The 23,486-nt window shown below is 54.7% G+C and overlaps 2 protein-coding genes across 2 annotated transcripts in view; both read left to right on the top strand.

The window, feature by feature from the left end:
• The window catches only part of RPAP1 (RNA polymerase II associated protein 1), a 15,970-nt gene extending 4,026 nt beyond the window's left edge, over nt 1–11,944 (top strand). The window contains exons 8-26 of the mRNA XM_081831850.1: nt 600–648; nt 966–1,123; nt 1,457–1,555; nt 2,624–2,725; nt 2,948–3,115; nt 3,592–3,777; nt 4,086–4,220; nt 4,325–4,495; nt 4,989–5,146; nt 5,608–5,766; nt 5,892–6,093; nt 6,525–6,634; nt 6,930–7,125; nt 7,343–7,495; nt 7,714–7,856; nt 8,433–9,189; nt 10,942–11,118; nt 11,278–11,337; nt 11,445–11,944. Coding sequence (XP_081687976.1) covers nt 600–648; nt 966–1,123; nt 1,457–1,555; nt 2,624–2,725; nt 2,948–3,115; nt 3,592–3,777; nt 4,086–4,220; nt 4,325–4,495; nt 4,989–5,146; nt 5,608–5,766; nt 5,892–6,093; nt 6,525–6,634; nt 6,930–7,125; nt 7,343–7,495; nt 7,714–7,856; nt 8,433–9,189; nt 10,942–11,118; nt 11,278–11,337; nt 11,445–11,594 — 3,333 coding nt within the window. The 3' untranslated portion in view covers nt 11,595–11,944. The remainder of the gene's footprint in view (nt 1–599; nt 649–965; nt 1,124–1,456; nt 1,556–2,623; nt 2,726–2,947; nt 3,116–3,591; nt 3,778–4,085; nt 4,221–4,324; nt 4,496–4,988; nt 5,147–5,607; nt 5,767–5,891; nt 6,094–6,524; nt 6,635–6,929; nt 7,126–7,342; nt 7,496–7,713; nt 7,857–8,432; nt 9,190–10,941; nt 11,119–11,277; nt 11,338–11,444) is intronic.
• A 2,507-nt stretch (nt 11,945–14,451) lies between these two features.
• On the top strand, nt 14,452–23,405 carry LTK (leukocyte receptor tyrosine kinase). Its single transcript, XM_081831849.1, is given in 25 exon segments — nt 14,452–14,455; nt 15,011–15,064; nt 15,067–15,153; nt 15,243–15,411; nt 15,878–16,028; nt 16,173–16,264; nt 16,266–16,305; nt 16,509–16,566; nt 16,569–16,664; nt 18,480–18,578; nt 18,986–19,088; nt 19,090–19,133; nt 19,790–19,885; nt 20,160–20,355; nt 20,875–20,965; nt 21,062–21,072; nt 21,074–21,124; nt 21,310–21,439; nt 21,752–21,849; nt 21,986–22,085; nt 22,190–22,284; nt 22,390–22,475; nt 22,478–22,523; nt 22,598–22,688; nt 22,784–23,405. Coding segments are annotated over 25 exon segments (2,601 nt in total). The 3' UTR covers nt 23,297–23,405.
• The last annotated feature ends 81 nt before the right edge of the window (nt 23,406–23,486 follow it).

Here is a 23,486-nt window from a genome sequence, read left to right as displayed (position 1 = left end):
GCAACCCTCAGTTTGTTTCCTACAATTAAGAATTCCTCATATCAGTGAGATCATATGATACATGTCTTTCTCTGTTTGACTTATTTCACTCAACATAATACCCTCCAGTTCCATCCACGTCGTTGCGAATGGCAAGATCTCATTCCTTTTGATGGCTGCATAATATTCCATTGTATATATATACCACATCTTCTTTATCCATTCATCTGTCGATGGACATCTTGGCTCTTTCCACAGTTTGGCTATTGTGGACATTGCTGCTATAAACATCGGGGTGCACGTACCCCTTCGCACCCCACAGTTTTCTGCCTCTTGTTATCCATGTTGCGGGGGAGATGGCAGGGCCAGGGCAATGGGAGAAGAGGCTGACGCAGGTCTTAACAAACATGCCAGACCTAAAGCAGAGAGGCCAGTGGGAACACTCATTTCCCAGGACCTGGATTATTTTATTAGTAATTAACAAAAGAAGAAATTGGATTATGAAAGCCAGGATCCTCTTGTCTCTCAGTGAGCTCCAGGCCAGCTGAGCAGGTCAGGTGGGGGTCGGGGGAGAAGGAGGAGGATGTTGCAGAGGTGTGTTTCTGTATCTTGCCCCTCAGAAGCAGGATCTCTGCTCTTCATTGCCCCACTCCCCTACTTCTTTAGAAGGTCAGTATTAGGCAGTGGAGAACTGTGTTTTCCCTGATACATATGGTCCTCCCTTCCTCCTCTGCTCCCTCTCTCTTCTCTTCTTTACCTTCTCCTCTTTCTCTTGCCCCTCCCAGCAAGTACTTGGGGTCAGCAGCGGGCTAGAGCCCAGGACTAGGTGTGTTCTGCTATATCTGAGCTATCCACCCAGTTCCCAGGAGTCCAGCCCCTGGGCTATGCCACTTAAGTCTAGCTAAAGGCAGAGGCTGCCAGAGCCTTGGGCAGAGGGAAATGTGGCAGCTGCGGGGTAATGGCTGGGACCCCAGGGGATCAGTGAGCTGAGCTCTTTAGGGAATACTATTCCGCTTCCATCTTCCTAGCTCTGGCACTGCCTGTGACCCCCCACAAAGAATGGGTGCACATGGACACTGTGGAGCTGGAGAAGCTCCACTGGACCCAGGATCTGCCTCCACTCCGGAGGCAGCGGACGCAGGAGGTAAGGAGGGCCAGCTGGCCTGTAAGGGGTAGAGCGGGCTGGGAGTGGCCGTGGAAGCTCTGAGACCACATCACTTCTCCACGTCCCCTTCCCCTCTCTCCCCCATGCTCTTGCACCCGAACTCAGGCCCTTTTCTTCCCTGGAGCTTGAGGAACATTTCTCCTTTGCACTCTTCTTCCTCTCCCCATCAGCCTGCCTGGCCCCTGGGGTCAAGGGAGTTCCATTTCCACTCCGGAGTAGAGTCAGGACCGGAGGCCTGGGATGAAAGGCGAGGAGTGCGTATAGGGAAGTTGCCATGTCCCCAGCCTATAGTCTTTTTTCTCTTCCCATTAGAGGATGCAGGCCCGATTTAATCTTCAAGGAGAGCTACTGGCCCCTGATGTGGACCTGCCTACCCATCTGGGCCTGCACCACCATGGAGAAGAGGCAGAGGTGAGGCATGGGGCTCAGGGAGGACTGGGCAGCTCTCAGCAAGTGCTTTTATCAGCCATATGGAAGAGGACCTCTGGTCAGTTACCTTGGACCTTCTGTGTAGCCTATTCCATTTCATGGCCTTGCTGTCCATAGGTTCTTAGGCTCAAAATGTTTCTCCTCATTCCTTCGCATTCCAGTCAGTTGCCTGAACTTGCCAGTTTTATGTCTGTCACCTCCCCTGGTATTTTCTCGAGAGGAGGCTTGCTCCCTCTTTGTTCATTCGCCATGTCTTCCCATCCATCGTTCATGGGGCTGCCATACTGATTCCCTCTGGCCCAGCCCAGGCCATGCCTTGCCTTGCCTTGGAAAGTTTCCTGGCTCCCTTCTGCTCGCAGAATTGTCATGGCTGCTTAGCCTGGCAAGACAGTCCTTCGACAGTCTCTCCCTGCTGACCCTATAGCTCTGCCTTCTCACCCCTGCCACACCACTGTGGTGCTCTCCCCCCTCACATATAGCGTGTGCTCAAGGACCTCCAGGCTCAGTTCTTCAGGCCATGGAAGCTCCACCCACCCGCTGAGACCACAGCACTTTTCCATGTCCCCCTTTTCTCTCTTTCCTATTCTCTTGTTGCAAGTTAAACACGGATTACTGAATTCCTCCCTCTCTGCTTTATGCCGTGGTTACTTGTGTGCAAATCTTACCTTCTTTACCAGTTTGAGGATCAATCCATGGAGAGAAGAGGCAAGAGAGGGGCGCCTGGGTGGCTCAGTCGTTAAGTGTCTGCCTTCGGCTCAGGTCGTGATCCCAGGGTTCTGGGATCGAGCCCTGCAGCGGGCTCCCTGCTCAATGGGAAGCCTGCTTCTCCCTCTCCACCCCACCCCGCCACTTGTGTTCCCTCTCTCACTGTGTCTGTCTGTTAAATAAATAAAATCTTTAAAAAAAAAGGGGGGGGGGCAAGAGATATCACTTAACTTTGTCTTCCCCTTGACAGCTAACTCAGTGCCTAGAATATAGGGGTTTCTGTGTATTAGTTGGGGGGTGCTGCCCTGTGTGTTGGCTCCTTCTGACATCTTGTCCTTGCCCCAGAGAGCAGGGTACTCCCTGCAGGAGCTCTTCCACCTGACGCGCAGCCAGGTGTCCCAGCAGAGAGCATTAGCACTGCACGTGTTGGCCCAGGTCATCGGCAGGGTGAGTGGACTGCCTGCCCCCATGCCTCACCCCCTCCGACCGCAGCCTTGGACTTCCCCACCTCCTGTCCTTTCTGTTCGAGCCCAGGAGCCCATACAGCAGCTCTCTCTGGGGCAGACTGGGAATGGGACAAACCCAGGGTCATAGGTGGGCAAGTGAAGGGTTTAGGACAAAGACTTTGTAACTTCAACATCTTCAGCAAGGTTTTCCCCTGCCCCCAAGGCCCAGGCTGGTGAGTTTGGGGACCGGCTAGTGGGCAGTGTCTTGCGCCTCCTTTTGGATGCTGGTTTCCTCTTCCTACTGCGCTTCTCCCTGGATGACAGAGTGGATGGGGTCATCGCAGCGGCCGTCCGGGCTCTTCGGGCTCTGCTGGTGGCTCCTGGAGATGAGGTACGCAGGGATAGAAATGGGGCTTTGAGGCATCAGGGTCCCTGCCCCTGCTGCTGGGCACACCCTCCCTGCCAAGGCTTTGCCAGGCAGAGCAGAGAACGGGATGGCAGCGTCACTGTCTTCTCTCCTAAGAGCCCCAAAGCCCAGCAGCCTTGCCTTTCTATTCTTGGTGTGAGGTTTCTGCTGACTACTCCTAGGTCCTCTTTCCGGGCCTGACTCCTTTCTCTTCTTTTTTTTTTTTTTTTAAGATTTTATTTTATTTATTTATTTGACACAGAGAGAGACAGTGAGAGAGGGAATACAAGCAGGGGGAGTGGGAGAGGGAGAAGCAGGCTTCCCGCTGAGCAGGGAGCCTGATGCGGGGCTCGATCCCAGGACCCTGGGATCATGACCTGAGCCGAAGGCAGACGCTTAACGACTGAGCCACCCAGGCGCCCCCTTTCTCTTCTTCCCATCCCTTCTCTTCCCTATGTCAGGAGCTCCTCGACAGCACCTTCTCCTGGTACCATGGAGCTTTGGTGTTCCCTCTGATGCCCAGCCAGGAAGACAAGGAGGATGATGAGGATGAAGATGAAGAACATCCAGCAGAGAAAGCAAAAAGGAAGAGCCCTGAGGTAGGAAGCCAGCCTCCATCTGACCTGGCTCGACATGACGTCATCAAGGTAAAGATGCCGGGGCAGCTGCACCTGTCCCACGACCTTGAGGGCAAGCACATCTTTTGGGGGCAGGGGGGTGGTACAGAGAGAGAGAGATTGAGAATCCAAGCAGGCTCCATGCCCAGGGCAGAGCCCGATGTGGGGCTCGATCCCACAACCCTGAGATCATGACCTGAGCCAAAATCAAGAGTTAGATGCTCAAGCTACTGCGCCACCTCAGCGCCCCTATCGGCGAGCACATCTTAGGCAAGAAGGGTCGTCAAGGCTTGGGGCCCAGCTGCGTTTTGCACTGGGTTTATCTCTCTCATCACCAGGGGCTTCTGGCTACCAACCTGCTGCCTCGGCTGCGCTATGTGCTAGAGGTGACCTGCCCAGCACCTTCTGTAGTCCTTGACATCCTGGCTGTGCTCATCCGTCTGGCCCGGCATTCCCTGGAGTCAGCCACAAGGGTGAGAAAGAGAAGAGAAGGAGACAAGGACTGGGCAAAGAGCCTAGCTGAGCCTGGGCCTGACCCTCAGCCTCCCTGCCTCCCTTTTCTTCCTGTCCCCCACAGGTCCTGGAGTGCCCTCGGCTAATAGAGACTGTGGTTCGAGAGTTCCTGCCCACTAGCTGGTCCCTCATGGGGGTGGGGCCTGCCCCCAGTCTACACAAAATGCCCTGTGCCACTGCCATGAAACTACTTCGTGTCCTGGCCTCGGCTGGTAGGAATATTGCTGCCCGGCTGGTGAGCAAGACGAAGGTCAAGGGATGAGGGCCTTACGACCGGGCTGGGTTGGGGTCTAAGCATGGCCTCTGGACTCTGGATAACTGGCTCATGCCATCTTCCTCTTCATCTCTGATCCAGTTGCTCTGAATGCAGCAGGAACCACCAGCCAGGAACCTAGTCACCTGGAGTCTAGTGTATCCTATAGGCCTACTCTGCTTTCGTTACCTGAAGGGAGGGCTCCCCCTTCCCTGGACCCAGACCAGAAGAGCCACATAGAGATGGGCATCCATCACCCATAGCCAAGTCACCCAAGCAAGTGCTTGCTGAAAAGAAGGAAGGGAGGGAGGGAGGGATGGATGAGGTAGTTTCATCCTGGCCCACAGTTAAGACCCCGTGGCCCGAGAGGACCCTGGAATGGGCTGAGTTGAGGCCATCGCCATAGTAAGAGAACCTGAGGCCGCTTGGGCCCCCAGGGGAATGGGATGTCCAGACTCTGCCCTCTTGCCCTCAGTTGAGCAGCTTTGATCTCCGGAGCCGCCTGTGCCGCTTTATAGCAGAGGTTCCCCAGGAAATGGCCTTGCCCCCAGAGGAAGCCGAGACGCTGAGCACCGAGGCCTTCCGGCTGTGGGCTGTGGCTGCCTCCTATGGCCAGGGAGGTGACTTTTACAGGTGAGGAGAGATGGGAGGAGGCTCCTTTGTAGACCCCTCCAGTTCTGCACTCGGGCCTAATCTGATGACCCAGCCTTGCCCAAGGTGTCCAGCTCAGAGGGAGGCTGAAAATGAGGAGGGGATTCTGGGAGGAATGAAGAAAGTCTGGGGGCCAGGACTAGCCAGGGGGATAGTAGAACAAAGCTGAGGTAACCACATTCTGTGCACAACAGCCTTAGCAGCTTGCTGAAATCCGATTTAAATCCCCTGTTGGGAGGAAGCCTGGAAGGTCTCCCTCTTTCCCTTCAGCCCCCAGCCTTCCTTCCCTCTGAAGCCTTCTAAGAGTGCCCAGCCCTGGAGCCTCTCCCTCCTGAGCTTCCTTAACCAGCCTGCAGATCCCTGGGGTGGCGCCCTGCCTTGTGTCTTCTGTCTCCACGTCCAGGGTCTTCGTACACTGAAAGACAGTAACTGTTCTCCCCCAGGGAGCTGTACCCAGTGCTGATGCGGGCCCTGCAGGCTGTGCCAGGGGAGCTCAGCACCCAGCCCCCCCGGCCCCTGTCGGTGCAGCGGATAGCCTCCTTGCTCACTCTCCTCGCCCAGCTGACTCTGGCCGCCAGCAGCACCGCCCCTGAGCCCAGCAGGTGGGTTATAGCTCTAAGCTCTGGAACAGGCAGAAGCACTCCTCCGGATGGAGAGGGTGGGTAGAGCTTGTGGGGGCGTTGAGGCAGCCAGACCTTCACTGTGACCCCTTCTGGCACTCCTGTAGTGATGCTGCTGGGGCCGGTGTGTCGGCCACCCCTTCCTCGATCACTTGGACACAGGTGTCCGGGCTCCAGCCTCTTGTGGAGCCCTGTCTAAGACAGACCTTGAAGTTGCTGCCCAGACCTGAGATGTGGCAGGCCCTGAGCCCAGTGCCTACTGCCTGCCTGCTCTTCCTGGATGCATACTACCAGGCCTGGAGCCAGCAGGTGAATGTGGCCTGCCCGCCTTCCTCTGTGCCCTGGGTGCCTGCCTCCCTCTTCACACACCACCCTCTATCTCCCTCTCTGTTTCCACTTCTCCATCCCTACTTCCCCATTCCACTTTTTCCTACTCTCTGCCTTTTCCCTCCCACCTTTCTTCCTTTTTCTGCCTTCACATCCGTTGGAGCTGCCAAGGAGCTGTGTTGGTGGGGACCAGAGACCCCCAAGCAGCAGCTCTGTCTCAGAGCCTTCATGCTCTGAGTACAGTGGGTGTCGGGGCAACCTCGGGGTCTTTTCTCTCTCCAGAGGGTCAGAAGGCGGAAGCCTCCAAACACTGACTCTTGGGCTCTTAGAGTAATAGGCTTGGCCTGGGGACCCAGGGTCTAGGAGAATCGGTGTCTTGGGCTGTCAGCTCAGTGAGCCCCTTGGTCCTCCAGCCAAGCCTGTGCCCAGGGGATTGGCTTCAGGATATGGAGCGCCTGTCAGAGAGCCTGCTGCTACCCCTGCTGCGCACACCCACTCTGGGCAGCCTGTGGGATTCTCTTGGGTATGTGCTCTGTGTGTGGGGGGTGGGTGTGGTTGGGGGGTAGGGGTAGTAGGGAGGAGGCAGTTTCTCTCCCTCTGGGACTCCTAGGTCTATCTCCCTCATCCATCCTGAGTAGAACCTCTCAGCCAGAGGAAACCTGAATCCCTAGCAGGCAGCACTTGAGGGCTCTGAGGAATGTGGGTACTGGTCTATGTAGCCAGGTTCCTGCTGGCCTTGGTCACAGACCAAGCAGCTCTTTTCCAGCCTGGCACATATCAGGCCGGAGCCCCCCTCAGCTTCTTCATTCTGCCTCCAGGAGCTGCTCCCCTCTCTGCAACCTGCAGTTCTGTGTTCGGGCCCCTGAAGCTCTCCCCAGCCTCGTGTCACTGGGCAGCACAGGAGGCCACCCCTCTCTCAGTCTGGCTGGCTCAGCCTCACCGTTCCCATTCCTCACTGCCCTTCTCTCTCTTCTCAACACCTTGGCCCGGATCCACAAGGGGCTATGTGACCAGGTGAGACCTAGGTGCCTGGTTAGGGGTCAGGCGGGGGTGGGGGGGCGTGGAGGGGCAAGATGGGAAGAGTCAGAGCAAAAGGTACCACTTGGGGAAGGGAGGTCTCTCCTGCCAGCCCCCATTTCTGTGAGTTTCTCTGGGGAGGGGGCAGCCACCTGAGGAACCCCAGGAAAGATCAAAGTCAGCTTTAGATCTGAACAAGCTTGCTTTTCTTCAGCTGGCTGCCGTACTGGCTGCCCCAGGACTCCAGAACTACTTCCTCCAGTGTTTGGCTCCTGTGGCCGCCCCACCCCTCACACCCTTGTCTGCGTGGGTCTTGCGCCACGAGTACCACCTGCAATACCTGGCACTCATCCTGGCCCAGAGAGCGGTGGGTACACCCCAGCCCCCCATACCTCTGTCCTTCCCCCCCCATTCCCCCCGCCAGTTTTTTGGCACCCATGCTACTTCTGGCAGTCCATGCGCACCCTTCTTTGCTCTAGACATGCCCAGGATCTGTGCAGCTATCCTCTCTGCACGTAAACCCCATCTCTCTGCTCTGTCCCCTCTCACACCGCCCCCCCTAACCCCCCACTTCTCTGCTCACAGGCAACAGTCCAGCCAGATCTGGCCATCAACGCTGCCCTCCATCATAGTATGGTCTTGGCCCTGCTGGGCCGACTGCTTCCTGGAAGTGAGCACCTTGCCCATGAGCTACTGCTGAGCTGTGTATTCCGTCTGGAGTTCCTCCCGTGAGTCCGGGATTGGTGACATCAACCCAGCCCTTTGAGAGGCTGCTGTGGCTGTTGACGGAGCAGCCCTGAATTTGGAGCTAGGAGACCTGGGCTTAATCCGCTTTCTTCTATGGATCGTGCTTTACATTTCAGAGTTTCCATTTCTCATCAGTAAAGCGGGGATGAAGATATCCACGCTAGAGAATTATGAGATTTTCGTGTGACCGTCAGGCTAAGAAGTGGTGTATGAATTAGCTGTACACACGGAACAGCTAACGGGGACCGAGTGCTTACTCTGTACCTGGCCGCTTCTTAAGTATTTCTGTTGTTTTTTCTCTGTACTGTGAGATTGTATTGTTATCCCCATTTTACTGTGAGGAAACTGAGGCACAGAGAAGCCTCATCAGCCTGCCCCTAAGCAGCAGACTGTGGGTCCCACCCTCCTGACTGCTACACACACTAGATAGAAAGTGATTAGGGAACACGGAGGAGCAGGATTGGACCTGGAACCTCTGGGAAGCCCTGGAGAGCTGGCATGGTGTTCAGAGCGCTGTGGTTCAAGCGCTCACTTTTGCCTTTTGGGTTCTGTTGCAGGGAAAGAGCATCAGGGGGTCCGGAGGCAGCCGACTTCTCTGACCGGCTGTCCTTAGGAAGCGGCAAGGACTCAGGGTGTGGGCGAGGGGCTCTGCTGGCTCAGGCCTGCCAGGACCTCCCCAGCATCCGCAGCTGCTACCTGACCCACTGCTCACTGGCTGGAGCCAGCCTGCTGGCCTCACAGGCCTTGTACCGAGGGGAGCTCCAGCGAGTCCCAGGCCTGCTGCTTCCCGTGCCCAAGGAGCCGCTGCTGCCCACCGACTGGCCTTTCCTGCCACTGATCCATCTCTACCACCAGGCCTCAGACACTCCCTCGGGGCTCCCTCCTGCTGACACTGTGGGCACGGCTCTGCGGGCTCTGCAGTGGGTGCTAGTCCTGGAGAGCTGGCGCCCCCAGGCCCTCCGGGCCATGCCTCCTGCCGCCCGCCTGGCGCGACTCATGTGTGTGTTCCTGGTGGACAGTGAACTGTTCCGGGAGACCCCAGTACAACATCTGGTGGCCGCCCTCCTGGCCCGCCTCTGCCAGCCTAAGGTCCTGCCAGACCTCAAGCTGGATTGCCCACTTCCTGGCCTGGCGTCTTTCCCTGACCTCTATGCCAGCTTCCTGGAGCATTTTGAGGCTGTCTCTTATGGGAACCACCTCTTTGGAGCCCTGGTTCTCCTTCCCCTGCAGCGCCGTTTCAGCGTCACTTTGCGCCTCGCCCTCTTCGGGGAGCATGTGGGAGCCTTGCGAGCTCTGGGCCTGCCTCTGACCCAGGTACTTTCTCAGCCCAGCGGAGCCTGCCGTGGCCTTCCTGTACTGGGCCTGGGGGACAGTCCTGAGCAGTGGGGAGCTTTGGTGGGCCTCAGGTTCCTTATCTTACCTCTGGGGGATTTTGAGGAGACTAAGAGAATTCATGAAAAGAGTTTAACAGGGTATCTGGCATACAGTATGTATTGGTTATTATTAACAAGCCATAGCTCATTGCTCAGTGCTACAGTCTAGATAAGAGACGTAAAAACCAATATAGTTTTAAATTATTCGCATTTTAGATGTTAGGCCAGGATTCAGGAAAGGGAAAGATCAAAGTGGGCTTCCCGTAAGGAGAAAGCTTTGGGGAAGAAGCAAGAGATTGACGTGGGCACTGAAGGTTGGGTAGAATTTGATGTTGAGGATGAAGGACGGAACGTCCCTAGTGGAACACCATCAGCAAAAGCTCAGAGGCAGGAAGGAATATAACAGGGTTGGAAGAGGGAGGAGCCAGATTTCAGTTTAGGAACTTATTGAAACAAGGCTAATAAAGTCTTAGAGGGCCTCAAAAATCAGGCTAAATGGTTTTAAACTTATATAAGCTGTAGAGAGTTAACTTTTTTTAAGGTTTGGTTTTTTTATTTTCATTATAACTTATTCTGGTAAACTTAAATGTTTTAATAAGTACATTTAACATGTATATAAAATAAGTTATATAAAGAACTAAAGAGAAAATGTAAAATATTTTTAAGAATTAAAAAGAACGGGTGCCTGGGTGGCTCAGATGGTTAAGCATCTGCCTTCAGCTCAGATCATGATCTCTGGGGCCTGGGATCAAGCCCCACATCGGGCTCCCTGCTTAGGAGGGAGTCTGCTTCTCCCTCTGCCCCTCCCCCTGCTCGTGCTCTCTCTCTCTCTCAAATAAATAAATAAAATCTTTGAGAGAAAAAAAAGAATTAAAAAGAACATATGGCCCAGTAGTAACTGTTTTGATTTTGATTTATCCTTTTTTAGTCTTTATATGTATGTATATATTTTTATAAAATTGGGATTCCTGCATAATGTTTTTTTCATTTAACATTACATAATAAGCATTTCCCAATCATTAAATATTCTAAGAAATCAACATTTTTTATTACATTATAATCCATTGTGTAGGTGCATCCTTTTATCAGAACCCCTTGGTGGGCATGACAGTTGTTTCTAATTTTCTGCTATTTGAAGTAACACTGTGATAAACACCACTGGATATAAACTTTATCTTTTTCTCATAATCATTTCTTTTTTCTTTTTCTTTTCTTTTTTAAAGTAATCTCTGCATCCAATGTGGGGCTCGAACTCACAACCCTGAGATCAAGAGTTGCATGCTGTACCGACTAAGCCAGCCAGGTGCCCCTCTCAGTCATTTCTGCATGGAATTAAAAGTGATTTTTTTTTTTTAGAGAGTTAACTGGTCCAAAGAAAATGAACTTCTGAAAGGTTTCATAATATGATTGAGCAGTTGAATGTGACATTTTGAAAGTTTTAATTTTAAGCAGATTAAACAAGTAGTGGTAGGCAGTAGAAATTCACTACTACTTCCCAATTTCCCAGTTTCCTCTGCTTCCCAGCTCTTCAGTCTTTAACCTCAGTCCTTGTGATAGACAGGAATGGATGTCTGTCCAGGACCTTATCTCTGCCCTCACGGTTTGGCCAGGTGACCATCAAGCATCCACCCTGTTGTCTCGTGATACCGATTCCCACCCTCACCCTCAGCATGTCTCATTTCCCCTGTCACAGCTGCCTGTGTCCTTGGAGTGCTATACAGAGCCTCCTGAAGATAACCTGGCCCTCCTTCAGCTCTACTTCCGGGCCCTGGTTACGGGTGCTCTCTGTCCACGTTGGTGCCCTGTGCTCTATGCTGTGGCCGTGGCCCATGTCAACAGCTTCATCTTCTCCCAGGACCCCAAGAGCTCAGTAAGTTACATCCCCATCTCCAGAGGGAAGAAGAGAGACTGCAACTGAGCTGCCTCTGGGTCAGCTGGGCAAGAGAGGAGGGTCGGATGAGGCCGGTGATGGGTGTCAGCCCTTGGCCCTTGGCCCAGTGCCATCTCTTCCTCCCTGTTCTGCCTCTAGGATGAGGTAAAGGCTGCCCGCAGGAGCCTGCTGCAGAAAACTTGGCTGCTGGCAGATGAGGTAGGATGGGGCACATCCCAGAGGGGAGTAAAATAGTAGGTGTTGGGGGGCAGAGATCTCAACAGGATCTCAGTACCTACTTCATAAAGTTTCTTCCCTTTTTGCAGGGTCTCCGGCAGCACCTTCTCCACTATAAGCTCCCTAATTCTGCCCTCCCAGAAGGCTTTGAGCTGTATCCCCAGTTGCCCCCTCTGCGTCAGCAGTACCTCCAGAGACTGACCTCAGGGATGCTCCAGAATGGGGTGTCAGAGGCCTAGTAGAGTTGCTACAGATGAAGACATGGATCCATTCTGCTGGGGTTCACCAGCACGTGCCTGGCCAGACAAAAGGATTTTGTGTACTAAGGGTGCACAGGAGACAGGAGCAGAAGGCTTGCCTTCCTGGGAACAGGCCATTTGAGCTTTTCTGGAGCAGGGTGAGCCCTACCATTATGTCCTGATGTCTGAAGCTCAGTTTCTGAGAGTCTGTATTGGGAGTGAAGGGTAATTTAACTTACCCCTCTTTTGGGGCCAAGACAAACTATGGACATCTCTCCTTCCCCTGCCCCAGACCAAGATATATGAATGCTATAGATGTGTACTGAAATAAACAATTTTTTTATCTCCTAGGAATCTGATTTGGACTGATTTCAGACATGGTACTTCAGGATTGGTAATGGAGGGATGGATTATCCCAGGGGAGAAGCAGGACTTCTGTGAGAGATGGGGGAAGTAAAAACTAAGTCCACGGGCGCCTGGGTGGCTCAGATGGTTAAGCGTCTGCCTTCGGCTCAGGTCATGGTCCCGGGGTCCTGGGATCGGGTCCCGCATTGGGCTCCCTGCTAGGCGGGGAGCCTGCTTCTCCCTCTGCCTCTGCCTCTCTCTCTCTCTCTCTGACTCTCATGAATAAATAAAACATTTAAAAAAAAACAAACAAAAAACTAAGTCTACACCTGGGACAACGAAAATGTGGGTCCCAGTTCTGGAGTAGAGCCAGGCCAGGGTAATGCTCTTGGGAAGGGGTACTTCTTTAAGGACTCTCGGCAGTCCACTTGGAGTTTAAGTATCCTTAGTGAGGTCAGCGTCTTGTCTCCTTATGGTCCATCAACTGCTATCCTGAGATATGAAGAAACCAAAAGCCAAACTGTGCAGTAGCTGTCTGTCTTAATCTTTTTTTTTAACTTTTTTTTTTTAAGATTTTATTTATTTACTTGACAGAGAGATAGTGAGAGAGGGAACACAAGCAGGGGGAGTGGGAAAGGGAGAAGCAGGCTTCCCGCCGAGCAGGGAGCCCGATGCGGGGCTCGATCCCAGGACCCTGGGGTCATGACCTGAGCGGAAGGCAGAAGCTTAACGACTGAGCCACCCAGGTGCCCCTGTCTGTCTTAATCTGTTTGGTCTGCTGTAACAGGATACCATAGACTGAGTGGCTTATAAACAACAGAAATTTATTTCTAACAATTCTGGAGGCTGGGAAGTCCAAGATCAAGGTGCTGACACAGTTGGTCTCCAGTGAGGACCCACTTCCTGGTTTGTGGACAGCCCTCACATGGTGGAAGGGACATGGGAGCCCTCTGGGTCTTCTTTATAAAGACACTAACCCCCATTCCACCCATGAGGGTGGAACCTTCATGACCTAGTCACTTTCCAGAAGCCTTGCCTCCAAATACCCTCACATTGGGTATTAGAGTTCAACATATGAACTGGCGGGGGTGGGAGGGGGGAGTGGACACAAACATTCAGCCTATAGTGCTGTCCTACAACTCTCCCTCCATTTTGGACTTTAGTGGTGGTAGGTAAGGGCTGGGAAGGAGTGGATCAAACCATGAACTCCGGTTCATTGGTTCATCTCTTTTGGTAGAGTTTTTCAGTTCTTTGTTTAAATTCTAACACTTAAGCTTTCTTACAGTGTCATTTTCTGTGTGGGATTCCCTGTGTTCACAGGTCATCAGAGTGAGTGCAGTGTGCCCTGTCAGTAGGTAGAGAGAATCCACTTCCCATAAACAGAGCCGCTGGACACCGAATTACACAGTAGGTTTTATAAGCAACCACTGCATCTGCAAACAGCATACTCCCCAAACTCGTGACAGAAATCTGCACGAAATCATCTGCAGAGTGTGTTAAAACAAACTGCTAGGCCCTTCACCAGTGTTTCTGATTCAGGGGATCTAGGGTGAAACCCAAGAATTTGCATCTCTAACAGATTTTCAGGGGGTGCTGATGCTGCTATCCAAGCCCAAACACTTTGAGAACCACTGGCTTAGTGGAACCTTACCAAGTAAATTCTGTGACCTCACAGTGGGGTACCTCCAGAGTTCAATAGAGCATGGGTCCTAGAGTGTTTACAAAATCACTGTAGTATCTTTATTTAGCACTATATTCTCAGAGACAACCAAGTAGCTAACTACTATCACTTCTTTTTTTCCAGAGCTTTATATTAAACATAGGCCTTAGCCTTTAAAATTAGTGTTTTGGAGGGGTGCCTCAGTGGCTCAGTTGGTTAAGTGCCTGCGTTCGGCTCAGGTCATGATCCCAGGGTCCTGGGATTGAGCCCTGCAGCTCTCTTGGGCTCCTTGCTCAGCAGGGAGTCTACTCCTCCCTCTCCCTCTGCCCCTCTTCCCGGCTTGTGTTCTCTCTCTCTCTAAATAAATAAATAAGATCTTTTTTTTTAAAAAAGAGCACTTCCCATATGTTATTACATACACCCACATCCTACCACCAATGAAGCACTCACCCCACTGCTCCTGATGTGAGAGAGCTAGAAAGACCTAGAAGCCTGGGCAGGGTGTCTGGGGTGTGGCTTGCCACTTTTTCCACACTCCTGCCTCAAAGCGGGGGGCTCTTTCTCCCCTACCTTGGGATCCAGACAGCCCTTGGAGGGGTGCTCACAAAGATCTTCCAGGAAGCTTGGGGACCTTGCTGCCCACATGCCCCACCCCTTCCTCCTTCAGCATCCTGGGGTCTGAGGTGGGAGTAGCCAGGCTGGCTTTAGGACCGGCAGTGTCTAGCAAGCAGTTGGACTCTGCTATAAGGGGCAGGCCGGCCAAGGTGACAAGGTCTGAGGCCACAGCCCTAGCTGTGGCAGGCTGAACAAGCCAGGGACTGCTCAGGCTGGCTGCTGCTGTGGCTTAGAGCAATGGGCGAGTACCTCAGTCAAGGAACCATCTGGCTAGAGGCATCTTCCTAGGCTCGGGAACAGCAGTTGAGACAGACTGGGTCCTAGTGGCCCCCCCAGAGGCCTGGAACCCTCAAGGCCAATGCTTCTGGGTCAGTGTTCCTGGTGAGTGGGCCCAGAAGCACAGTGCGGGCCTGAATTCAAGGTACCCCACCACGCAGCTTGGGAAGGAGGGACAGGCTCTGGGGTCTCAGCACCGCTGGGGGTGACACTACCTAGCTATGTCGAGGAAAGGATGGGGGGCCTGCAGGACCGAATTCAGTGCAGCCCCCAGGTCATTCACTGGGAAGGACTCCCCAGGGGAGAAACTTGCAGAGGTATCAGCGGGCACCCCGAGGGGCTTCAGTGACTGGAGTCGGTCAGGGCTGGCTTCCGGGTGCTGGTGTGCCCTGGCTGGGTGGGGTTAGGACCACGACCGCAAGGGGCAAGGGCCAGCTGTTGAGAGGTTATCTCTTTATCTCGTCCCCCATTAACCTCCTGCCACCTCTCCCAACCCCGCTGTCTTGTTGTCACCTTTCAGGAGCCATTCTCCGCTCCAGCTTGGGGTCCCAGGCACATTTTCTGCCATCCTCACCCCGTCGCTGCTAGCTCCTAGCCCGCAAGATGTGAACGTCACCACCCCATCTAGTGGCTTAGAGCCAGCTTCTCCCCTAATTCCCCCAGGTCAGCTCCAGGCTCTTCCTCCCTTCTCTGCACACCTTACCAGGCCAGGGCAGATGCTCTATGACCCTTTCCTCCCTCCCTGCTCCAAGGCACTGAAGGGCCTTGGCTGTTCTCCTGTGGGGCCAGCAGCCGGCAAGGGCCCACATAAACACAGTGTAACAAGGCACACACCGGCAGCAGCGTGGTGGTGACAGTGGGGGCCTCTGAGCCTCTGAAAGGCATGCAGCTGTGTCGGGCTCCAGCCACCAGCAAGTACCTGTAAGTGTGAAGCAGGGAGAGGTGGGTGGTGACCCGTGTGTCTGAGGTTCTAAAGTCAGGGGATCCAAGGCCTCGGGCACACTACGTTGTCGTAGGATATTCCACAACCCTGTGTGGCCCTAGCAACTTTGTCCCTTCTTCCAGCGGAACCAGGGAAGGTGGCAATGGTCGCCACTGAATTATCCAATACCTAGGAGCCTGTTCCCTGCAAATGGAGAGCCCTTAACCAGCGGTGGCGCCAAGCGGTGGCTTGAGCCCCCCTCCCCCCATTAAGCCTCCTAAAATAAGTGTAAAATCGAATTTTCTGGTGTGCGGACCTAGTCTTCCCATCTTTTCTAAATCGACAGCCTCTTAAGTCCCTCAGATAACAAATTCTGGAGCGGCTTTTGTCACTAACCTCTGCCGCAGGCGGGCAGCCCGAGGACCGAAGAGCGAGGGCCAGCGACTCAGCGTCCTCTTCCTGCAGGATCTCAGCTTACGGAGCTGCGGGGGGCAAAGGTGCCAAGAACCACCTGTCGCGGGCGCACGGCGTCTTCGTGTCCGCGGTCTTCTCCCTTGGTCGCGGGGAGCCGCTTCACATCCCAGTGGGGCAGCAGGGAGAGGACGCCTGTCCCGGAGTAAGCGGAGGCAGCGGGAAGGGGCGGCTCGAGCTCCTCAGGGCTAGGGCCGAGCGGAGCGAGGGGCGCTCCTCCGGGACGAGACGGCGGCGCTGCGAGGGGAGCGATCCGGGCCCCGCCGAATCTGGCGCCCGCTGCCCGCAGGGGAGCCCGGAGAGCCAGCTCGTCTGCCTCGGAGAGTCTTGGGCCGCTGCGGAGGACGCGGCGACGGAGGGGGCCGCAGGGGTCTCGGGGTCGCGGGGCGGGAGGCGGCGGGGGCGCCACCTATGTCTTTCCGGTACGTGCTTGCCTCGGCGCGGTCGGCTCCCGCCCCCAGCAATTCGCGTTGGGGTCCCAAACTTCTTGCTGCGGGCGCGCACACACAAGCTCTTCGTACGGGCCTTGGGGTCCCCAGTCCCTGGGCCCGGCCCGGCCCCTTACTCCAGTGCCTGGTGCCCGGTCCTCACTCGACGGCTGGACGGCACGCCGCTGGCCCCGTAGCTGCGCGCCGGCGAGCTGGAGCCACTGCGGGTGGCGGCCGGAGGAGGCGGGCGGGCCTACTGAGGCGGCGGGACCGAGGCCGGCTTCAGGCCGCCCCTGAGAAACTGGAGAACCGCTCGGCGGCGGCCGGGAGCAGCGGGAGAGGCGGCGCGGCAGGTGAGGGCGCGGGGCGGCGGGGAGAGGCGGGCGTGCTCCCCATCCCCGCTGACAGTCATCCGGCTGTCGCCCCGCAGGTGGAGAGGCGGCTGGACGTCGCGGGCCCCCTTTCCGCAGGCGGGCCGCTCCCTACGGGAGGGGGCGGAGGGCGGCCGGGGCTGCGCAGAGGCCTGAGCTACGCTCGGCTGGGCCGCAGCCGGCGGCTTCGGGGGCGGCGGCGGGGCCTGTACTGCGGGTGGAGGCGGAGCGGCTACTGGGGAAGGTGCACTCTCGAGGAGGGCAGCGCGGCAGCTCCCAGGGTGAAGTGGCGTTGGAACCTTACAACAGGCCCTCTGGAGGATAGATGGGGAAGGGGTTGAGCACCCCCTCCGGGCCCCAGAGCAAGTAGAGTAAGAGCTCTTAGAAAAGAGATTAAGTAGGGACACCTGGGTGGCTCAGTCGGTTAAGTGTCTGACTCGGTTTCAGCTCAGGTCCTGATCTCAGGATCAGAAGACGGAGCACCGCCTAGGGTTCCACGCTCAGTGTGGAGTCTGCTTAAGATTCTCTCTCTCTCCTTCTGTCCCTCCCCCACGCGTGCGCAAGCTCTCTCCCTTGCTGTCTCTCATAAATCTGGGGCGCCTGGGTGGCTCAGTCGTTAAGCATCTGCCTTCGGCTCAGGTCATGATCACGGGATCCTGGGATCGAGCCCCGCATCGGGCTCCCTGCTCAGCGGGAAGCCTGCTTCTCCCTCTCCCACTTCCCCTGCTTGTGTTCCCTCTCTCACTATGTCTCTGTCAAATAAATAAATAAAATCTTTTAAAAAAAAAGAGATCAAGTAAGTTGCAAATCACACAAGCAGACAGAATTCCCTAGATTTTCTTTAAATCCAGGACCTTTTTTTGTTTGTTTTTAAGTCACAACAGGTCTTGTTTTACAGCAGTCCCAGGAACTTAGAGCTGGCTGAGTTAGCAAACTGAGCAGAGAGGCAGAAAGGCCAGGATAATTTATTATCATTATTTTATATATATATTCTCAGAGAGAGAGAAGGGGGGGTGCGGAGGGGTAGAGAGAGAAAATCTTAAGCAGGCTCCACGCCCAGCGCAGAGTGTTTGGTGAGGCTCACCTCCAGGCTCCACCCGGGTCTCCATCCCAGGACCCTGAGATCATGACCTGAGCCGAGATCAAGAGTCTGACACCCAACTGACTGAGCCAATCAGGGGCCCCAGGCAGGGATAATTTAAATTAGTAGTTCTCCAAGTGTGGTTTCTGAACCAGTAGCATTAGCACCACCTGAGAAGTTGTTAGAAATGCAAATTCCCAGCCCCTCTCCAACCTACTGAATCAGAAACTCTAGGGAAGTCTCCTAGCCATCTGTGTTTTGATCAATCCTCTGGGTGATTTTAATACACTCCAGAGTTTGGAAATCACTGGTGTAAAGAGACAGAGCCTTTGGGTCTGTCTGAGCCATCCTGTTCATAAGTACTTTATACACATCTTCTCCATTCTCACAAAAATGGAACATGTGGATTGGGCCTCTCCCATTTTATAGCTGAGGACATGAAGTCAGAGGATTTCAGGCAGACAAGGAGGTTGTCCCGGCCAGCCTGAGCCAGGCCTTCAGGCTCCAGCTGATGACACCCACCCCACCCGTATGGCTCCCGGTTCCCACTTATGAGCTGGCAGCACCTGTATTGTAATGCTAGTGTAGGGAGGGTGACTCTGGGATTTGCACTGGGAGAGAACAGCTTCCCCACTATTGATAAGCCAGCTTCCCATTTGTGTGCCCCTTCCTCCCCCCATTTTGTAGCCAAACCCTCTATCACTTTCAATTTCCAGGGGGTGACGCCTCAGAGAATGACTTCCTCTGAGTTGACGGGGAAGATGAGGCATGCTTCATACACTCTAGTGGTGAGCCCTACCTGCAACCTCTGGCAGGTATTGGCCCCTACCCCCACCCCATCTCTCAGCCTGGCCTAGCCTTATTCCTCAATCCCTGAGCCCACTCCCATTTGAGCCACCAACTCTGTGCTGTGAACTATCTGGTTCTTGCATGGCACAGGAATACTCAAGAACTGGGCTGTCAGTTGTGATGTCGGTATGGGGCATTCTGGAGCACTTGTCACACGTCTCCTACTATGAATTCTCAGCTCAATCTGAGGGCTCAAGGATCCCAGAAGAGGAAGTATACAGGCTTGACAGAAGTCCTCCAGGCCCTCCCGCCCACCCCCAAATGCCTGGTACTGCTCATTGTTCCAAAGTCCAGGGCTAGAATTAACCACGTAGCTGGAAAAGTATGTCTGTCCCCCACCCTCACCCTGCAATATCCATTCTTTTACTCATAGTCATGGAGAGCCATGGAGAAGTGGAGATCCGACTGCACCTCAACCGTAGTCATTGCCTTTGGAAAGACTGCCAATGTCAGGCAGAGCTCTGGTTAGCCAAATGCCCCAGAGGGCATGGAGCCAGCTGCAGATAACATCACTTGCATGGGTAAGTCCTGCCTTTGTCCAAGGTCTGGACTCCTGGGGCCATGGGCTGGGAGGAGCAGGAGGTACTGGGAAAGATGACTGGTGGTGTGCCAGGCACCATTCCGGGTGTTGGGCAGGAGATTGGATATGCATCAGTGTATGCTCTGCCTTCAAGGAGCATGTAGACTAGTGGTCTAGTATGGAAAGGGTGATCTATCTATCTACCTATTTATCTATCTAGATATGTATCTAGATTTATTTTTTTAAAGATTTTATCTATTTATTTGAGAGGGAGAGAACGCGTGAGAGAGAGCATGAGCAGGGGCAAGAGGCAAAGGGAGAGGGACAAGCAGACTCCCCGCTGAGCAGGGAGCCCGATGTGGGACTCTATCCCAGGACCCTGGGATCATGACCTGAGCCGAAGGCAGATGCTTAACCAACTGAGCCACCCAGGCACCCAGATATGTATCTAGATTTAGATATAGATATCTATTAAAGTGACAATTGCCATGGGAGGCTTAAAGTGTTTTAGGGGTTCTCAGGAGGGAAAGGTTGCTTTTATCTAGGACAAGTATCAGGGAGAAGTTAGTACTTGGGCTGAGTCTTGAGGCATGGGTAAAATTTGAGGAGGGGGACAGAGAGGAGCTTCCCACTGGAGGTGTCTCTATGTCTCCCTAGACTTGCCCACCCCACCAGGCCCCTCTGGTTCTGTTGGTGACTGTCGTGTGACCTCTACACTGAGTCTCCTTATGGTGTGTGGGGTCCTGATTCTGGGTAAGGAACATCCAGCAGGCATGGCTGATTCAAGGCTGCCCACCTCTTCACTGAGCTGTGTGTGGGGTCCCAGGGACAGACGTGGCTGATTTCAAGACCCCTGCTTCCAGCAGAGCAGTGGTGGGCTCCTCTGGGATTCTAAGAGTAGAAGCAGCTGTGGAGGCCCAGGGAAGACGTTTGCCTTAATGGGTATCTGGAGAGATGTCCTGGGCGGAGGGGTGGCAAAGCAGGGTGGGCCAGATGGGCATGTAGAGAGTTTGCCCTTCTTCCTCAGTGAACCATAAGAAGTGGTAGGGCCTGTGGGGGACAAGGCTGCCAGGCCCTGAGCTTGAGCTGAGCAATCTTCGAACCTCCACCATCAAGACAGCCCTCAACCCTTACTACTGCCAGGTGGGGTTTGGCTGGGCCTGGCACTGATCTCTGCCCCCAGGGCTTACAGAAGTTTCCCCAGCCAATGTCACTCTGCTCAAGTAAGTTCTCCCCCTCCGCTGTGAACCTATGCACTCTGAATTCCTCTCACTCCCATCCCGTGCCCTGCTGTGGTGAATTATGGTTCACAGAGAGCATCTGGCCCCAAGCCTCTGTGTGGAGGAGATAGAGGTCAGAGAAGTTCCAAAAGGCAGAGTAACTTGTCCAAGGTCAGCTGTCATCCCCAATTCTAGGATGGTGGGGACCCTATGATTCCTTTGGAGCAAGGGTTGCCTCTACCCAGGGTGTCTGCAAGGACGTAAGGAAAACCTCGTCACAGACTCCCGCCCCCACCCTGAGCCCATACCTCCTCTCTCTTCTGCCCTGATTCTGTGCCTGTCAACATCGCCTCTGTAGGGCTTGTACTTGGGGAGATACTATGATGCAGGAAGACCTGAGTCCTCAGATAGGGCCGCCTGGGCATATAGGGGATGGCAAGGAGGTAAAAAGGAGGCACTAGACCCTCTAGGACCCTTCCCCAGGTCCAGCCACCCATTCCCTTCCAGCCTGTCTTCCTGCAGAGCCCTGGGCCATGGTGCCTTTGGAGAAGTCTATGAGGGACTGGTAAATGGCCTTCCTGGGGACCCCAGCCCCCTGCAGGTGGCTGTCAAAGTGAGGGGGGTGGAACTTCTGGAACAGTTGCTGGAGCTAGAGTCAACCCACTCTCCTGAAGTGTTTGGGGAGCTCAGGAGCCCTCTCCCTCCCCAGACCCTGCCAGAACTGCTCTCCTCAGGATGAGCTGGATTTCCTCATGGAGGCACTCATCATCAGGTGCACCTGGGGCTAGGGGCAGGGGTGGAAGGTGAAAGCAGAATTGCCTGCCTGGATGGTTTCTCTTCACCCTGGGGCTGAGAGGTAGCAGGCCTAGGGATACAGAGCCTGTCTCCAGTTTTGTGGAACCTCGAGCTTGGTTTCCCTCCCTGCTGGCGACTGGGGTATGTGCACCTCCCACTAAGCAAGTTCAGCCATCAGAACATTGTGCACTGTGTGGGGCTCAGCCTCTGGACTGTCCCTCGCCTAATTCTGCTCGAGTTGATGTCTGCAGAGGACGTGAAGAGTTTCCTGAGGAACACCCAGCCACGCTTGGTAAGACCCTTCTCCCAGCCCTCTGAGCCCATCTAAGGACCCTGTCCGGGGCACCTGGGTGGCTCAGTTGGTTAAACGTCTGCCCTGGGCTTGGGTCATGATCCCAGGATCCTGGGATGGAGCCCTGCATTGGGCTCCCTGCTCAGCAGTGAGTCCGCTTCTCCCTCTGCCCACCACCCCACCCTCCCCTGCCTGTGCTCTCTTTCTCTCTCAAATAAATAAAATCTCTTAAAAAATAAAAGTAAAAAAATAAAGACCCTGTCCACCTGTCCCAAAACAAGCATGGACTAATGTACCCTCTGCCCTACCCAGGGCCAGCCATCACTTCTGGCCATGCGGGACCTGCTCCAGCTGGCCCAAGACATAGCCCAGGGCTGCCACTACCTGGAGGAAAATCACTTCATCCAGAGGTTGGGAGTGATCCTGTCTCGGAGGGGGTGGGGGAGCAGCCCAACTCTCTCCCCAAGGAACAGCTCTTCCATAACTTTTATGGAAACGGATCAGAGCCAGAGCTTCTGAGTTCTGGTGGGGATTTTTTGCCTGCAGGGACATTGCTGCCAGGAACTGCCTGCTGAGCTGTACTGGGCCCAGCCGAGTGGCCAAGACTGGGGACTTTGGGATGGCCAGAGATATCTACAGGTGTGGGGTCTGGGGAGGCGGGGAGGCTACCGCTCCAGGGGAGTTTACCAGCACTCTGGTGGCGCTTGAGCAACTAACTCATCACGCCCCTCCTCCCTCCTATAGAGCCAGCTGTTACCGCCAGGGGGCCGGGCTCTGCTGCTGGTCAAGTGGATGCCCCCAGAGGCCTTCTTGGAGGGCATCTTCACATTCAAGACAGACTCCTGGTGATAACACACATACCCGCCCCCCGGCCTTGGGCCACCTCATGTGAGGCAAAAGGGAGGCCGTGCCTGATAAGCTTCATTCAGTTTCCCCCACCCGTGAGGCAGGTCTTTTGGGGTGCTGCTCTGGGAGATCTTCTCATTAGGATACATGCCCTACCCTGGGGGCACCAACCAGGACGTGCTGTACTTCGTCGTGGAGGGAGATGGATGGGTCCTCCCAGGGGCTGTCCAGGGCCTGTGTGAGTATGGAGTATTGTCCAGGGAAGAAGGTCCTTCACAGCTATGGGTGGGACGAACTCCTGCCTCTCCCCAGGTACCATATCATGACCCAGTGTTGGCAGCATCCGCCTGAACTCTGCCCCAGTTTTGCTGCCATCTTGGAGCATCTTCGATACTGAATTCAGGTGTGCCCCCTCTCTTGCCTTGACCATCTCGATCTTGAGGGTCAGGAGGGCAGCCGTGGAACAATGCTGTGGCTCTTCTGCCTCCCGCATTACAGGACGCTGATGTGAATTCACCCCTGCCAATGGAGCTGGGGCCCACCCTAGAGCAGGAAGGGACTTCTGGGCTGGGGAGTAGGTCTTTGGAGGGCCTAAGATCCCCAGAGGCCCAGGAACTGAATCTGGAGAGCTTAAAGAGCTGGGGAGGGAGCATCCTTGCCCCGTGGCTGCCCTCTAGCCTCAAGACCCCCAAATCCAAGTACTTCCAACCTCAGGGGGGATTCCAAAGGCATCCAAAGGAATCCCCCCCTATGGCTCTTGGGCCCCAAGGGGCACTGAAGGTGAGGACTCAGGCACTGACAGTCGCAGTGGTTCCTCCCTGCACTCCTCCCCAGGCTTCTAGGGAGCTTGTTATTCCAGGAGCCTCTGTCCCCTGCAGTCTGTGCTGCATGTCTGCGCCTGTCTCAGGGCTGGCCTGGCACCACTGGACCCTGCATCCTGGAAACCAGCTCAGGCTTCCTGGTGAAGAGACTGGCCTCTCCCAGCCTTTTGTCTTTGGGACGAGAGGTTGAAATTGCCTCCTGCAGGAAGCCTTCTCTGGATTACCCTTCCCCCATGAGTGTCCTTCATCTGGGCAGTCCCCAGTCCTACAGATGCCTCTAATAAAGAGCTCTTCTCATACCCTCCAGTGATCTGAGTGGACATGAGGGATGCCAGGGAAGTGAGAAAGGGACCAGAGGAGGGAGGGGACGAGGCCTGAGT

This window comes from Leptonychotes weddellii, chromosome 9 (assembly GCF_054177405.1).
Source record: "Leptonychotes weddellii isolate Sample4059 chromosome 9, ASM5417740v2, whole genome shotgun sequence".
Classification (NCBI taxonomy): domain Eukaryota; kingdom Metazoa; phylum Chordata; class Mammalia; order Carnivora; family Phocidae; genus Leptonychotes; species Leptonychotes weddellii.
Note: the sequence above shows the minus strand (reverse complement) of the source record. Positions and strands in the feature narration are given on the sequence as shown.